Raw genomic sequence first — 17,573 nt, 5'->3', positions numbered from 1 at the left:
TTCTCTACTTCCTCCCACTTCCCAAAGATATGCTTCCATAGTTCAATAGTGGAAGCAGCAGGAACTGATGAATGAGATTCTAGTGAGCACAGATGGGTTTCATTTTCATCTTCTTTGTCTTCTTCCATGGCCTGACTGGAAACTGTACATACCATTTGCTTCTGAAAGGATGATAATGATAAGAGAGGAATTAGGGTTTTCTAGGTTACTTAATAATCCCCAATGATGACTGTGTTTCCACACAAAATTGACATAGAAGAATCAATCCTTGACCAGTCGACAGCAGCGTTTCATACCATCCCGAAGGGCCTCTTTGACTTTGTCATTCCTCAGGGTGAAGATGAAAGGGTTCAGGAAAGGGGTCACCACAGAAATAAACAGGGAAACTATCTTGTTGTACTCAGCAGCCTGTGTTTGCTTAGGTTTCACAAACAGGAACAAGCAGCTTCCATAGCCGATCACAACAAAGATGAAGTGAGAGGCACACGTAGAGAAGGCTTTCCTCCGGCCCGAGGCTGTGGGGATCTTGAGGATGGTAGAGATGATGTAGGTGTAGGAGACTATTGTTGGGGCCAGCGAACCAATGATAATGACAACAGCCATTAAGAAGAGAACGAACTCTGTGAAAAGAGTGTCACCACAGGATAGTTTGAGCAGTTGCCCTCGGTCACAGAAAAAATGGTCTAACAGATTTGACTTGCAGAAGGTAAACTGAAATGTGGCATAGACTGGCCATATTTCAGAAAGGAACCCAAACACCCATGACACAATGACCACCCAGATGCAGGTGTGGCTGTTCATAATGATGTTGTACCTCAAAGGGTTACAGACAGCCACGTAACGATCCACAGCCATCGCTCCCAGTAATGCGAACTCTGTGGTCCCCACAGCAAGGTACAGGAAGAGCTGGGTGACACATGCAGCCAGAGATATTGTCTGTATCCCAGGGATCAGCAATCCCCAAAGCATCACAGGCACGATAATAGTTGTAACCAATATCTCCAAGGCAGAGAGATGTCCAAGGAAGAAATACATAGGGGACCGCAGACGTTTATCCACACAGACAATCATGATGATGACTGTGTTTCCCATTAACGTTGCTGAGTAGAAGAAAAAGAATATGGCAAAAAGAATGTGGTGTAGTTCTTGGGACCCAGGAAAGCCTAGAAGGCAGAACTCAGTGGCACCAGAGAGATTGTTCATCATTTACTCCTTGTTTCTGTTTTTGTAAAACCTAGAGCTCGAAGACTGGTAACATGGCTCCACATGGTCCTGTTCTCCAAAGAGAAGGAAGACAGGTTAGGATGAGAAACTATCTCCAACCTGAAGACCAGGTGAAAAGTCCCAACTGCAATGCTCTGCACAAGGCCACACCTCAATGTGGTGACCTCCAATCTACCTCAAGATCACCTGTCTTGAAGATGAAGACTCCTTCATCTCTATAGAGGATAATAACCCTTTCTTGTTTTTTTACACCACTGGATATGCCTTCTCTCAGGGGACAGAGGATAAGAGTGTTAAACTGGCCACTTATGAAGCTGTGTTGATCAGCCACACCAGGCCTGGGATTGTGTCATTTCCTCTTATGTTAATTGTAGCAGATGATACAAAGGTGTTCTAGATGATGTTCAAAACATGGAATATTGAACCCTGTGCCTCATCCTTACTAGTACTGTCTAGACTTATCGTGGGGGCAGTAGAAAAGCAGCAGAGGACTAAGACCAACACCTCTGTTTTCCCCAGAGTGTAAACTTCCATTGTACAGAGCAGAAACATCTGTAAATGAGAACTATAGAACTTGAGATAGTTTCCCAGGGAAGAATCATTCTTCTCTAACTCCATGTGTTTTGCAAAGTGCTGGGAGGGAGGAAAAGTGGCACCTGGCACTGACAAGGATAGATATGAGGGCAGTAGGCCCTTAGGATGTCTGTCTGGAACTCGACCTCTCACTTTTTTCATCCTATTACTCAAATGTCATCTCCTCAGAGGATTCTATCCAGTAATCCTACACCAATTAGGAATGGCTTGCTCTTACCATCCTTTGTAGCACTTTTTATTACCTGATTTGATAGGTATACTAACTTTATTCCTTATTTTAACATTAAGCAAATTCAGCAGTGGATAGAACAAACAAAAATTCCTGCCCTATGGAGCTCACATTCAAGGGGAGGGTGGATGCCAGATTATATACAAGACAAGTAAGTACAATTATGATGCTAGTCTATTCATCATGCTGGAACAAATATAAGGCAAGGAAGAAGGACAGGAAATCTAATTTCATGTATTCACAGTTCATCTATGGTACTATAATGTAAAGTCTATGAAGGCAGGGACATGTGTGTATATATCTATCTATATCTGTATCTGTATCTACATGTACATCTATATCTATATTATTGTTGAGCTATAAAGTCATGCTGATAAATTTCCCTACATGATAGTTGCTTGGATGTGTGCTATATGGTTAAATAGTACTTGATGTTCATTAAAGCAGTCGGGCCATACCCCGTGGAGCCTACTCTTCTTGATTTGCTTTCATGGCTCACATTACCATTTCCCCTTCCTCCCTTCCCTTACTCACGCCACCTCCTCTAAGCCTCTGAAGGTTGGAATGATGGGAAAACAGGTTAAGAACAGTATTGTGGGGATGGCTCAGTGATCTGCATTGCTAAAATGTCTGTGTATTGGGCACTGGGTGAAAAAATATAGAAGAATCTTAGCAGTGACTGTTTTTAACATTGGAACAGAGGAGAAATAAATCTGCTCTCTGCTGTGTAGAGGGGATTCAGTGATGTCCTCAACCACTCTTTAAGCTCTGGGCCTCCTTTGTTCTAACAGGTAGCCAAGCCCAGAACTCCAATCTGATCTTCTCCTACTCTTTCCTTCCTAGAGGAAAACCCTGAGAAAATACTCACCCCCATGGAGGGGCCTCTCCACCCTTCTCAGACTCTCCAGGACTTGGATAACTTGTCTGGCTACTGCTGATGCATATACAGGGGCCACAGCAACTTACTCAACAGGAGCTGAGCAGAAACTCCAGAGATAACAGCATTGTGGGAACTGAGGGTCTCTTTCTCTCTCCTTCCCTCCCACTACCCTCCCTCCCAAGGGGACTTAGTCACTGAGGTACCTGTTCTTAATTAGCCCAGGTTCAGGGCGTCCCTAAGCAATCAGACTGCGGAAAGCAGAACAAACTTTTAGTTATTCCCTTTTTTGACCAATTAAGGGTCAGAACTTTCGAAACTTTTTGCTTAATGAAGAAACCTGAAATCTCACCAATCACAGGCTTTCAATACCAAAACTGCCTCCTCAAAGGCCCCAAGTCTAGGATTCAAGAGGCATCTCAGACTCTAAGCAGATTACCCCTTCTGCCCTATATCTTAGACTCTTCTCTGATTCTCTTAGCTATTCAGAGAAAAAAGCATCCCCTAACCCCCAATAGGACACATTACAATTGACATCTAAAATGTGCACCAGTATCCTAAAAGCATGCATATTGGTCTCAGTCAAAGCCTTAACTTCACCAGAAATCCCCTACAAAGCCTGTTTCCTCCTTCACTCATTTCATAGAGAGGCTCCTGCTCCTAACTCTGAGGACCTTCCAGAAAACTGGAGAGAGTTTCTGCCTCCAAATTGTACTTCGCTCTCTGCTACTGTCTCAGGTTTCCACTCTTCTGAACACACATGCATCTGTATGCATTCAAGCAAGATTCTTACATTTATTTCTATGGTGTGTCCATGTTTGCCAGCTGGGCACTTCAAAGTGGGAAGCATAAGGACAGCCAATGTAGGCAGTTATATCTACAACCTGAACCAACTGACAAATGTAAATTGTAAGTCTGCTTTATGCTAGAGCAAGACAGAAAAAATGGCAGCTACAACCATTTATCTGGATTTGGGATTTCATTTGAAGTATACCTGTTAAATCTGAGAGTGTCAATAGATGCAGAAGGGTATAATTTGGGAATAATCTTCCTTCCCATTTCTGATGTTGCCAAGCCCAACTAGATTGCCATACAATATTAGAAAAAATTTATAAGTATGTATCTGCATATTCTTTATAGAAAATCCTGTGAAAATCTATTTTAAAACCTTTTCTCTCTCAGTTAACAATATATAAAAGATAGTCCTCCAAATCTACACATGCTGACCACTTTTTTCTTTCTGCATAGTGTTCCATTATATGGATGACCCATTCTTTATTAGTTAGCCCTCTATTGATCATTGTTTGCTCTTGTTTACATTTTATTGTGTAAAATGATGGTATAAACATCCCTATACATTTATAAGTCTATACATGTTGATATTTCTGAAATAAACCCCTAGACTGGACACTTTTAGGTTAAAAGGGAGTTACATTGAAGGTATTGGTTTCTATTAACACCAAATAATACACCAAAGATTTTGGATTGATTCACACTGACACTAAGACTGTGTGATAAGACCACTCTTGATTTCCTGATCTACTACTAACAATGATATAATGAAAATTCATTTAAAATTGAAGAGAACAATATTAAGATATCTCACATGAGAAATCAATTAGAAAACCTATTGAAGTGAAATGTTTGCAAGATAAAAATTACCATAACTGACTCAAAAGAAATGAAACACATTTCCTAAGTATTCCTAAATATGGAAAATAATTGAATTCATTATATAAAATTCTCCCATACAGAAAACTATAGCTTCAAATGGCTTTACTGGTATATTCTATCAATTTTTTAAGGAAGAAATTTCTCCAATTCTACACAGAATTTCCAGAAAATTGAGTGCAAGGGAACACTGCTCATTAATCTTATGAAGTCAGACTTAAATCTTGATACCAAGGACCAAGGACACTGAAAGAAAAAGAAACTAAGATCCCTTTTGAATATGAAAGGAAAAATCCTTAGTAAAATATGAGAAAATAAAATCCAGCAATACTTAAAGAAAATAATGTGCCATAACAAAGGGATGATTTTACTCCAGATACGCAAGATTGGGTTAACATTAGGAGATTAATCAATATAATTCATCATATGAACAGAAATAAAGAGAAAACCACATGGTCACTTAAATGGGAGCAGAGAAGGCATTTCACTAAAATCAACATCCAATGATGAAAAATTCTGATCAAACTAGGAACAAATGGGATCTTCTTTATTTTTTATTTTTTTAATATTTTAATGTTTATTTATTTATTTATTTATTTTTATTTATTTATTTTTTTTATTTATTTATTTTTTGGGGGACAGAGAGAGACAGAGCATGAACGGGGGAGGGGCAGAGAGAGAGGGAGACACAGAATCGGAAACAGGCTCCAGGCTCCGAGCCATCAGCCCAGAGCCTGACACGGGGCTCGAACTCACGGACCGCGAGATCGTGACCTGGCTGAAGTCGGACGCTTAACCGACTGTGCCACCCAGGCGCCCCTTATTTATTTTTGAGAGAGAGAGAGAGACAGGCACAGAGTGAGTAGGGGAGAGGCAGAGAGAGAGGGAGACACAGAATCCGAAGTGGGCTCCAGGGCCTGAGCTATCAGCACAGAGTCCAACACAGGGCTCAAACCCACCAACCATGAGATTATGACCTGAGCCGAAGTTGGATGCTTAACCGACTGAGTCACCCAGGTGCCCCAAGTGGGACCTTCTCTAAATTCATAAATAGAGTCCACCAAAAACCTAATGGTAACATGAAACCTAATGATGAAAGACCTAATTTCTTCCTCCAAGATAGGGAGGAAGGCAACGATATCTGTTCTCTCCACTTTTATTCAACATTAAACTGGACATCCTAGCTAATGCAATAAGGCAAGAAAATGAAATTAAAAGCATACAGTTAGCAAATAAAGAAAAAAAAATACTTGTAGAGTACATAATCCAATATGCAGAAAATCCTAAGAGATCTGCAAAAAAAAAAAAAAAAAAAAAAGGAACACCTTCTAGAAATAAAAGGTGATTACCAAGGCCACAGGATAAAGGCCTCAATATACAAAAATCTATTATATTGCTACATACTAGCAAGAAACTAGAAATGAAAATAAAAATTTTAAATTATAAGATGCAAAACCATGAAAAACTAAGAGATTAATTCAACAAATTGTACATGACTATACACTTGAAACTATAAAACATTGCTGATATAAACTGAGAAATATCTAAATAAATTAACATTGTGTTTTCATGAATCATAAACTTGGATTTTGTTAAAATGCCTTTTTTTAATTTGTCTCTACGTTCAATAAAGTGTCACTCAAAATCCCAGGAAGTTTTTATTTTAATATTGAAGAGCTGACTCTAAGATTTCTATGCAACTATGAAGAACTAAGAAGAGCCAAAAGAATTTTGAAAAAGAACAAAAAAGGTGGGAGACTCACAATACCTTATTTACAACTTAATTTAAGTTACAGTAATCAAAACACTATCTTACTTACATACTATGATTAGATCAACAGACATAAACAAATAAAATAGAATAGAGAATTCAGACACAAACGCCAACATACATCTTTAATTGATTTTGACCACATGAAGTGTTGGTGAAGGTGTGGAGAAACTGGATCTTTCGTACACTGCTGGTGATATAAACAACAACAAGTAAACATACACTTACCCTACAAAGCCATAATTCAACTTCACTCTTAGATATTTTCCCAATCTATAAGAAAACACACACCACAAAAGACATCTTCATGAATGCAATTTTATTCACAACAAACTCGAAAAACCCAAGTGATGATTAATAACTGAATGGATAAATAAATGGTACATTCATACAGTGGAACACCACTCAGAAATAAAAATCTATTGATAGATGCACCATCATGGATAACTCTGTACAGGGCTACAGTAAGCAAAAGAATCCTGACATAAATATTATTATTTCATTAATAAGCTCAAGAAACAAAAAACCTGATCTATAATAACAGAAAACAGCCTGAGGTTAGGAATGAAAATGGAGATTTATTCAAAAGGAGCACAAAGAAACCTTTAGGGTGATGAACATATTTTATTATTTGGTTGTGATAGCTACATGTGTGTATACATTTGTTAAAACTCACTGAAATTTACACATCAAATGGCTACATTATTGTATGAAAATTAGCATTAAAAATGTTGAAAATATTTTTTTTAATTTTTTTAATGTTTTTTTATTTATTTTTGAGACAGAGAGAGGCAGAGCATGAACAGGGGAGGGGCAGAGAGAGAGGGAGACACAGAATCAGAAGCAGGCTCCAGGCTCTGAGCTGTCAGCCCAGAGCCTGACGCGGCGCTCAAACTCACAGACTGTGAGATCATGACCTGAGCCGAAGCCGGACGCTCAACCAACTGAGCCACCCAGGTGCCCTGAAAATATTTTTTAAATAAATCCAAACTATAACAGGAGAGGGCTCATCATTAAGGGATTGATGGGTAGAGAAATGAGGTAAGGTTAAGTGAAGTATAAAGTTATATTAAGTATAAAGTATATGAGGCTTTATATGCTTTAGGCTATACTGAAGGCTAAAACAGAATAGGTAGACAAAGTAAGGTATGTCGAATATGGTTGTGGATTAGGTGTGAGGATGGGGAAAGTTAAAAGAACACAAGGTGAAGACCAGGCTTAACTAACCCTAATGGATGTCAGAATGTAACAAGTAATTTCCAGACCATTCTCCAAACAGATGTTCTCTTTGACCATGTTCTATCACCTTTTTGAGTAACTTTCTGCAAGCACCTCTTAAGTTTACAAACAAACTTTAGTTTGTGAAATGGATGACAGGTATAAACCACCAGTAAAGCTTATAACATGGGAGCACAATTTTAAAATATTCGTCTTTGGTGAAAGTTAAAGGATCTCAAGACAGTGAACAATCGTGGATAAACTATTGAGATTAGAATCAGGAACCTGAATGCTAATTCCTTTTCATACCCACTAGCTATGTTATATTCAATTCGGTGTGTGAGTGTTCAACTCTCTGGCTTTGGTTTTCTCTTCTGAAATATCAGGGCAGTGAGGTACAGGATGTCTGACCTCTCTTTCAGAATCTCTACCTTGCCCAAAGTGAAGGGGCAAGGAGCAGAAACTGAGCTAGTCCTTGAGCCTTGAATTGATGCACTGAGCCTCTCAGCCTCCTGCTGAGGCTCTCCACTCATTACCTTTGGTCATGGAACCCCTCTGCAAAGCTAAACTTTTTGTCAGAATCAGCTCTTTCCAGATAACCTCATGGGCATTCATAGACCACACCAGACTCGGTACCTAAAGTTACCCTTGCTTACTGGATTGTTTATGTGAGTAAAGCTGGTGACTGCCCAAACTCAAAGTTGGCCAAACCTGAAGGCCATTCCATGTCTATATTTTTTCCATATTCCACATAAGCACACTGGAGACACAGGCAAGAGGAGAAGTCAACATGGACCAGAGAAATAAAGAGCCATCTTGATGATCTAGGAGGACAGATAGGGTTATTACCCCAAGTGCTGAATGCCTGCCCACAAAAGAAGGGATGAGAGGAAATTATCCTTACTTGCCTGCCTCAAAAGTCTGCTAACTGACCTTCACGTCTGCCATCACTTCCCTCTTTCTACTCTGTTCTCCCCATAACTGCTTGAGTGATCTTTTAAGACACAGATTGGATCAGGTCTCTCCCCTGATTAAAACCTTCTCACTGCTCATTGGTCACTGTCCCGAGTGCCCTAAGGATCTATATGACTTCTAGAAATGCTTTTCTCTAATGTCGTCTGTCTTTCCCTTCCTTCACCCCATGCTGCCCGGCAACACTGACATTCTTTTAGTTCCTTCAAGGGCTTTAGTGCATGCTCTTAATGCACTCTTAATGTGCTCGCTCCATTCCCACCCAGCTTTGCCTTGTTCATGCCACACATCAGTTAATGATCACTTTATTTTTGTAACTTTTTAAAAAATGTTTATTTATTTAATAATTCTTTGAGAGTTATTATAAATAATCTCCTTGAGAGAAGAGAGCACAAACGGGGAAGGGGCCAAGAGACAGGGAGACACAGAATCCAAAGGAGGCTCTGAGCTATCAGCACAGAGCCCAATGCCAGGCTCAAACCCACAAACCGTCATATTGTGACCTGAGCTGAAGTTGGATGCTTAGCCAACTGAGCCACTGAGCCACTGAGCACCCCATGATCCTTTCTTATAGGGGCTTTCCCTAACCTCCACAGACATATTCAGGTTCCCTGTCAGGTGTTCTCCAAATACCCTTGTAGTAGATGCTATGTGCCTTCCCCAGACCTCCCTCAGGACCAAGGTACTTGCCCCCCACCCCATAGCTGAGGTTATCCCTAGAAATTGCCCTCGGTTAAGCATAAGTGCCTCCACCAAGATTATAGCCTTTCCTCTAAGGTAGCCTGTACCCAATGACCTGTAGATGCAGGAGTGCAAATGTCCGGCTCCTGTGTTTGAGGTAGGGACACAAGTCAGCACAATTCTAAAGAGCCATCCTAGCTCCAGGGCTCCCGGGGGGATTGGTTCCTCCTGGGGTTGAAGCCTCTGTGGCAACTTCATTACCAGTCAGCTTCCCCTCTGCCCAAACATATTCTCCCCCACACCTTTACAGGAATTGTCTCAAAGATCACTCCCAGACTTAAGACAACCTCACAATTTCTTTCCTGAGTGATCCACAGTTTTAATTATATATTTTGTGTGTGTGTGTGGTTTCACTCTGTATGGTGTATCTCTTCACCAAATATGCTCTATCAGGGAAGAGACCATGTCCACTGTGTTTCCCGCTATATTTTCAGCACACTGTATGAAAGGTAACTGTTATTCAAAAAATGTTCTTGCTGAATGATCTGTTCTTAATTTTCAATCAAGTTGGACTCTTTCATAGTTTCAAAAACCATTTATATTTTTCTTTATTGAACTTGCCAATTTAGAAGAGAACTTTATGCACAAATAAAATAAACTTTTATTTCAAAAAATTAAAAATTGGGGCACCTGGGTGGCTCAATCGGTTCAGCGTCCAAGTCTTGATTTCAACTCAGGTCATGATCTCATGGGTTCATGACATCAAGCACTGTGTTGGGTTCTGCACTGACAGCATTGAGCTTGAGATTTCCTCTCCCTCCCTCTCTGCCTCTCCCTTCCTCACTGCTATCAGTGCAGGCCCCCTTTAGATCCTCTGTCCCTTTCTCTGTCTCTCTCTGTCTCTTTCTCTCTGTCTCTCTCTCTCTCTCAAAAATGAATGAACATTTATTTATATATAAAGACAGAATTTTTTCATAAGATCATCAGGACACTTAAAGCAGATGAAGAAAGCATTAACATATGAGAATAGGCCACAGTGTACAAGCACAACATATGCTTACTAAGTTTGTTATGAATTACCAGGGCCATAATATTTTATATTCCCATCATAAATGAATAAAAGCTCTATTCATCAGAATTCACATGAACACTAGGATTCTTAGAATTTTGCTTTTCTCCAATCAGATAGAAATGATATGGCTGATGGCTATTTTGGCAAGTTGTTTAATGTCTTAAAGTTTTTAATGTTTATTCTGAGAGAGAGAGAGAGAGAGAAAGAGAAAGAGAGGGAGAGAGAGAGAGAGAGAGAGCACGAGCAGGGGAGGGCAGAGAGGGAGACACATAATCTGAAGCAGGCTCCAGGCTGTCAGCACAGAGCCCGATGCAGGCCTCGAACTCACGAACCTTAAGAGCATGACTGGAGCCAAAATCAGACATTTAACTGACTGAGCTACTCAGGTGCTCCTGTTAAAGTCTTATTTAGTTTCTATATACTAATCTGTTAAGTGAACACAATACTACTCACCTAACAGCTTATTGCCAGGATTAAATGACAATATACAGAAATTACAAGGTACTTAGTATACAATCAATACTACCTTCCTTCCATCTATATGATTCCAAAACTTTCAGCAAAGTTTCTTCTGCAGTAGATATTCAATGTATAAAAATCAATCAAATTATATAAAAGTTATATTCAGCATCTTTACTGAAAAAACTTCCTCATGTTCATAGGACAAAATAACAAAGACGTTTAAGAGCAAAATTTGGAATCACACAAACCTGTTCAGTTTTAAAAATTATTATCAATATTAATAAAACATTGGAGGTATTTCCATTAGGAACAAAGAAAATAAATATTTGCAGTGGCTATGCAAAAGAAATCGAAGTTTTAATTACACACCACTCCTTTTTTCTCCTTATCTCCTAATAAGGAACATTAGTTTATACTAGAATATTTCATATTTTGGGGCACCTGAGTGGCTCAGTCATTAAGTGTTGGACTCTTGATTTGGGCTCAGGTCATGTCCCAGGGTTATGCCACCCAGCCCTTGTCAGATTCCAGTGCTGAGCGTGGAACCTGCTTGGGATTCTCCTGTCTTCCTCTGCACCCCTCCCCTGCTCTCTCTCTAAAAAAAATTTAAAAATAAAAAAAATGTAGGGACTCCTGGATGATTCAGCTGGTTAAGTGTCCAACTCTTGATCTGGGCTCAGGTCATAATCTCACAATTTGTGAATTACAGCCCCCAATTGAGCTCTGTGCTGACAAAGCAGAGCCTACTTGGGATTCTCTCTCTCTCTTCCTCTGCCCCTCCCATGCTCTGTGTTTGTGTGTGTGTGTGTGTGTGTGTGTGTGTGTGTGTGTCACAATAAATAAGTAAACATTTTTTTTAAAAAATTTTAAGGAAAAAAACTTATTTTACTTTGTATCCTATACAACAATATTTATGCAACATTTAGTATGAATATAATGAAATACCTGTAGGAAATAAAACAGGAAAAAAGTGAATGTCTTCTCAGATGTATATAACAGACACTATCTAGGATTAGCATTTTCTTTCACCAAGGAACTTTTTCCTGAACAGAAACTACTAAAAACTTCCTGGTAAAAGTAGTCTTCTCTCCAGTTTTGTTTTTGTTTTAACTCTGACCATATAACTAAGAATACAAAGTATGTTAAGAGGCACATATTTAAAATAAGTTACAAAGTTGTAACACATCATGTCTGAGATACATCAAATTATACCTAAGATTTGAATATGATAATTACATGTGAATTATGATAACGAGTGTTTTTTAATTCCTTTTTTTAAAGTTTTTACTTAAGTTCCAATTAGGTAACAAATAGTGTAATATTGGTTTAGGTGTACAATTTAGTGACTCACATTTCCATACAAACATCTGGTACTCATCACAAGCGTGCCCTTTAATCCCCATCACCTATTTAATCCCCCCACCCACCTCCTCTCTGGTAACCATCAGTTTGTTCTCTAGAATTAAGAGTCTGTTTCTTGGTTTGCCTCTCATTCTCCTTTTTTCCCCTTTGCTCATTTGTTTTATTTCTTAAATTCCACATATAAGTGAAATCATATAGTATTTGTTTTTCTCTGACTTATTTTGCTTAGCATAATACTCCATCCGTGTTATAGCAAATGGCAAGATTTCATTTTCTTTTATGGCTGAAAAGATGCTCAACACCACTGATCATCAGGAAAATCCAAATCAAAACTACAATGAGACATCACGTCACACCCGTCAGAATGGTTAAAATCAACAGCACAAGAAACAACAGGTGTTGGCGAGGATGTGAAGAAAGAGGGACCCTCTTGTACTATTGGTGGGAATGCAAACTGGTGCAGCCACTCTGGAAAACAGTATGAAGTTTCCTCAAAAAGTTAAAAATAGAACTACCCTATAATCCAGCAAGTGCACTACTAAGTACGTACCCAAAGAATACAAAAATACTAAATCAAAGGGCTATATGCACCCCGATGTTTATAGCAGCATGATCTACCCCAGCCAAAAGATGGAAACAGCCCAACTGTTCAACTGATGAACAGATAAAGAAAATGTGATGTGTATATAGAATGGAATATTACTCATATTTATATTTAGATATCTGTATTGATTATCTGTGTACTTAGTGGTGAAAAGTAAAGACAAAAAATAAATAGAACAAATGTTATTGAGACTTGATAGTGTATATAGTAGTGAGGAAATGGTGTGAGGAATCTCACTTCATTTGGGGGTAGGAGACAACCGCTGGTTGAGAAATTAAGCCTCAGTGGGCAGACATATCTGTCTCCCAGCTCCCAGTGTGAACATGGAGTAGGCATTCTGGTTGAGAATAAGATGGCTTGCAGGGCAGGGACACAGTGACAGTGTTATGGACTGAAGGTTTATGTTCCCTTAAAATCCATATGTTGAAATGCTGACACCCAGTGCAGCTGATTTGGGAGATGGGGACTCTTAAGTTCTTAAGCTAAAAGGAGGTCAATGGGGGGGGGGGGCCTCATCACATAAGAATAGTTCTCACCAAAACTAAATTAGCCTGAACCTTGAACTCGGACTTCTAAGTCTCCAGAACTATGAGAAATAATTTTTTCTTATTTAAACCACCAAATGTGTAGTGTTTTGAAATGACAGCCCAGGCAGACTAACATAAACAGTAACTTTCCTTCATTCAGAATCAAAGACCAAACAGAAGAACCTACCTTTGGTACAAAAGATGTTTCATTCCCCATCACAAATCACTAGACCTGGAACTTTCCTTCCTTCCTCATGGTCACGGGCATTCAGAGAAGCAGTTTAGAGCACTGCATCCCTGAGATACAGGAAAGGAATGGAATTGTTGATGGAGGACAAGGGGAAGAATAGGAAATGCATTAGCAGTGGATGATCAGAGCCTGATTCAAGCGGAAAGGGAAAAGAGAGAAAGGGAAAGATGGAGAAAGAGAGGAATAGGAGAGCTCAAGGACAAGGGGAAAGAGGAAGAAGGAAGAAGACAGGTGGTGGATGAACTAAGGATCATCAGGCATCGGTGATGAAGGTTCAGAAACCAAAGAAACCGATGAGGACAGTGAGGCTCTCTTTTCTGTCCTCCTAAATTGCCTCTACAAGCCCAGAGACAATGCAGTCCCATTACAACCTATTGGTTAGCTACCAGAGCATGGGCTGGATTAAGACCCCACCCAACACCTCATATGTTGCCCATATGAGGTGGAATCAACTATATCATGGTTGGTAGACTTCTCTGTCTTCACCAAACGGGAAGGCACCCTCACACAGTACTCTGCAACTCTATGGAACACCATCATCCACGGCTGGGTGGCTGAATATCTGCCACCAGTTCAGGGCTGCCAGGAAGTGCTGAGCATTACCATTTAACCAACATCTTCCTGGGGCACCTGGGTGACTTAGTCAGTTAAGAGTCTCATTTATGATTTTGGCTCAGGTCATAATCTCAAGGTAGTGAGGTCCAGCACTGTGTCACTGATGGCACACAGACTCCTTGGGATTCTCTCTCTCCACTCTCTTCTGCACCTGCCTCCATTCACACAATTTCTCCTTTCAAAATAAATAAACTTTTTTTAAACAAAAAATAAAAATAATTTTAAAAACCTACCTTCCTTCAAACCCCTTCCTCCAACATGATGAGCTTCCTACACTTGCATTGTCATAAAACCATGCCTTGTATTCTTGAAGAGCTGCAAGTTGAGAGGGTAGCTTCTCATTTCTTTGATGCTCCCCATAGAGAAAATCTATGACAGGGTACTGAGACAATTGGATTTCAGAGACAGAGAACTAAAGACATCATGAGGCCGAAAGTCTGGGTCTGGGAGTAGTCTCAACAGACATAGTAGATTTAAGCAGTTGTACAACACAGGATTCTTTCTCTATAATTAGTCATTTAATTCTTATTTGTCTCAATCCCCATATGTCCCAAAATATTTCATATCTTTACATCGTTAAGACTTACTAAAAGTATTCCAATCCCCATATCTCCACTCTAGATTGGTTCTGTGGCAAAGAGTATATAACATTGTATGTACTTTGCACTAGCAATGGAGCCTGGATAACATGAAGAACCAGCAGAGAAAAGGAGAACCATAGAATATTTAAAGTGCATATTGCCATCGCATCAAGAAATTGCACAAAAATATAGGAAAATCTCTACAACAGTTGATAAAGAAACAATGTGAGCATCTCCCCCTTGGTACTTATTATGGCAGATGCCTCCCCTCCCCTTCTTCCCACTTCCTTCCTCCACTAAGAAATATATCCTCAAAAATGCATTGTAAGCGATTTAATTGAGCTATGGAAAAATACAAGCATGTATGTATTACCTTTACCCAATCCTCCCACTTCCCAAGGATAGGCTTCAATGGTTCAAGTCGGGAACCATCAGAAACTGAGGAATGAGAATCTAATAGGCAGAAAATGGGTTTCTTTTTTACCTTCCATGTCTTCTTCGATGGCCCTGATTATAAGTTGTACACTACTGATTTTTGAAGGGAAAATAATGATAAGATAAAAGGTGGGGTTTTCTAGGTTACTGAAAAATGTATAGTGAGGGCATTGTCACAAAACTGATGTAGAGAGATTTAATCCTTGACCAGTCGACAGCAGCGTTTCATACCATCCCGAAGGGCCTCTTTGACTTTGTCATTCCTCAGGGTGAAGATGAAAGGGTTCAGGAAAGGGGTCACCACAGAAATAAACAGGGAAACTATCTTGTTGTACTCAGCAGCCTGTGTTTGCTTAGGTTTCACATAGAGGAACAAGCAACTGCCATAGCCGATCACAACAAAGGTGAAGTGAGAGGCACACGTAGAGAAGGCTTTCCTCCGGCCCGAGGCTGTGGGGATCTTGAGGATGGTAGAGATGATGTAGGTGTAGGAGACTATTGTTGGGGTCAGTGAACCAATGATAATGACAACAGCCATTAAGAAGAGAACGAACTCTGTGAAAAGAGTGTCACCACAGGATAGTTTGAGCAGTTGCCCGCGTTCACAAAAAAAGTGGTCTAACAGATTTGACTTGCAGAAGGTAAACTGAAATGTGGCATAGACTGGCCATATTTCAGAAAGGAACCCAAACACCCATGACACAATGACCACCCAGATGCAGGTGTGGCTGTTCATAATGATGTTGTACCTCAAAGGGTTACAGACAGCCACGTAACGATCCACAGCCATCGCTCCGACTAAGACAAACTCTGTGGTCCCCACAGCAAGGTACAGGAAGAGCTGGGTGACACATGCAACCAGAGATACTGTGTGCATCCCAGGAAGCAGCAATCCCCAAAGCAGCATGGGCATGATGATGGATGTGATCAGGATCTCCAAGGCAGACAAATGACCAAGGAAGAAATACATAGGGGACTGCAGACGTTTATCCACACAAACAATCACAATGATGACTGTGTTTCCCATTAGTGTCACTGAGTAGAAGAAAAAGAATATGGCAAAAAGAATGTGGTGTAGTTCTTGGGACCCAGGAAAGCCTAGAAGGCAGAATTCAGTGGCACTAGAGAGATTGTTCATCATTTACTCCTTGTTTCTGTTTGTCTTAAAACCTAGAGCTCAAAGACTGGTAACATGGCGCCACATAGTCCTGTTCTCCAAAGAGAAGGAAGACAGGTTAGGATGAGAAAATATTTTCAACCTGAAAACCTGGTGACATGCCCCGACTGCAATGCTCTGCACAAGGTCAGACATAAATGTGATCACCTTCAATCTAGCACAAGTCTGCCTGTCTGGAATAGGGGAAGACTCCTGAATCTCTACTGAGGATAAGAAAACGTTCTCTGTCTTTTTACACCACAGGATAGGCCTTCTCTCCAGGGACAGAGGATAAGAGTGTTTAAACTGACCACTTATGAAGCTGTGTTGATCAGCCACACCAGTCCGGGGACTGTGTCATTCTTCTTATGTTAACTGTAGCAGATGACATAACAGTGTTCTAGGTGATGGTCAAATCCTGGAACATTGAACCCTACACGTCATCCTTACTGGAATTGTCTAGACCCAACTTGGGGTAGTAGAAAAGCAGCAGAGGACTAAGACCAACACCCCTGCTTTCCCCAGAGTGTAAACTTCCATGGTACAGAGCAGACACATCTACAAATGAGAGCTCTGGAGCTCTCTGGAGATAATTTCCCAGGGCAGAATCATTCTTCTCTAAATCCATGTGCTTTGCAAAATGTTGGGAGAGAGGAAAGGTGGCACCTGTCCCTAACAAGGGTAGATCTGAGGCCAGTAGCCCCTGTGGATGTCTGGATCTCGACCTCTCACTTTTCCATCCCATTACTCAAATATCTCTTCAGAAGACTCTTTCCAGTAACCCTACACCAAATAGGATTAACTTGTTCATTTTTGGACTTTGCCATTCTTTGTAGCACTTCTTATTACCTGATATGATATGTATACTAATTTCATTCCTTCATTGAACATTAAGCAAATTCAGCAGTGGATAGAACAAACAAAACTTCCTGCCCTGTGGAGCTTACATTCAAGGGGAGGGTGGATGCCAGATTATATACAAGACAAGTAAGTACAATTATGATGCTAGTCTATTCATCATGCTGGAACAAATATAAGGCAAGGAAGAAGGACAGGAAATCTAATTTCATGTATTCACAGTTCATCTATGATACTATAATGTAAAGTCTATGAAGGCAGGGACATGTGTGTATATATCTATCTATATCTGTATCTGTATCTACATGTACATCTATATCTATTTTATTGTTGAGCTATAAAGTCATGCTGATAAATTTCCCTACATGATAGTTGCTTGGATGTGTGCTATATGGTTAAATAGTACTTGATGTT

At 40.0% G+C, this 17,573-nt stretch overlaps 2 protein-coding genes across 2 annotated transcripts; both read right to left on the bottom strand.

Annotated features, from left to right (window-relative positions):
* Positions 1-261: 261 nt before the first annotated feature.
* On the bottom strand, positions 262-1,303 carry LOC131508374 (olfactory receptor 9A4-like). The gene has a single exon (XM_058723474.1). It carries the CDS (start codon positions 1,204-1,206, stop codon positions 262-264), a length of 945 nt encoding a protein of 314 aa, XP_058579457.1. The 5' UTR covers positions 1,207-1,303.
* Positions 1,304-15,282: 13,979 nt separating this feature from the next.
* On the bottom strand, positions 15,283-16,286 carry LOC131508373 (olfactory receptor 9A4-like). Its single transcript, XM_058723473.1, has one exon. The coding sequence runs from the start codon at positions 16,284-16,286 to the stop codon at positions 15,342-15,344; it is 945 nt and encodes a 314-aa protein (XP_058579456.1). The 3' UTR covers positions 15,283-15,341.
* Positions 16,287-17,573: the final 1,287 nt, after the last annotated feature.

Source organism: Neofelis nebulosa, chromosome 4 (assembly GCF_028018385.1).
Source record: "Neofelis nebulosa isolate mNeoNeb1 chromosome 4, mNeoNeb1.pri, whole genome shotgun sequence".
NCBI lineage: Eukaryota > Metazoa > Chordata > Mammalia > Carnivora > Felidae > Neofelis > Neofelis nebulosa.
Note: the sequence above shows the minus strand (reverse complement) of the source record. Positions and strands in the feature narration are given on the sequence as shown.

Coding starts and splice junctions, on each gene's coding strand:
- LOC131508374 (XM_058723474.1), bottom strand. CDS start 1,206: ATGATGAACAATCTCTCTGGTGCCACTGAGTTCTGCCTTCTAGGCTTT.
- LOC131508373 (XM_058723473.1), bottom strand. CDS start 16,286: ATGATGAACAATCTCTCTAGTGCCACTGAATTCTGCCTTCTAGGCTTT.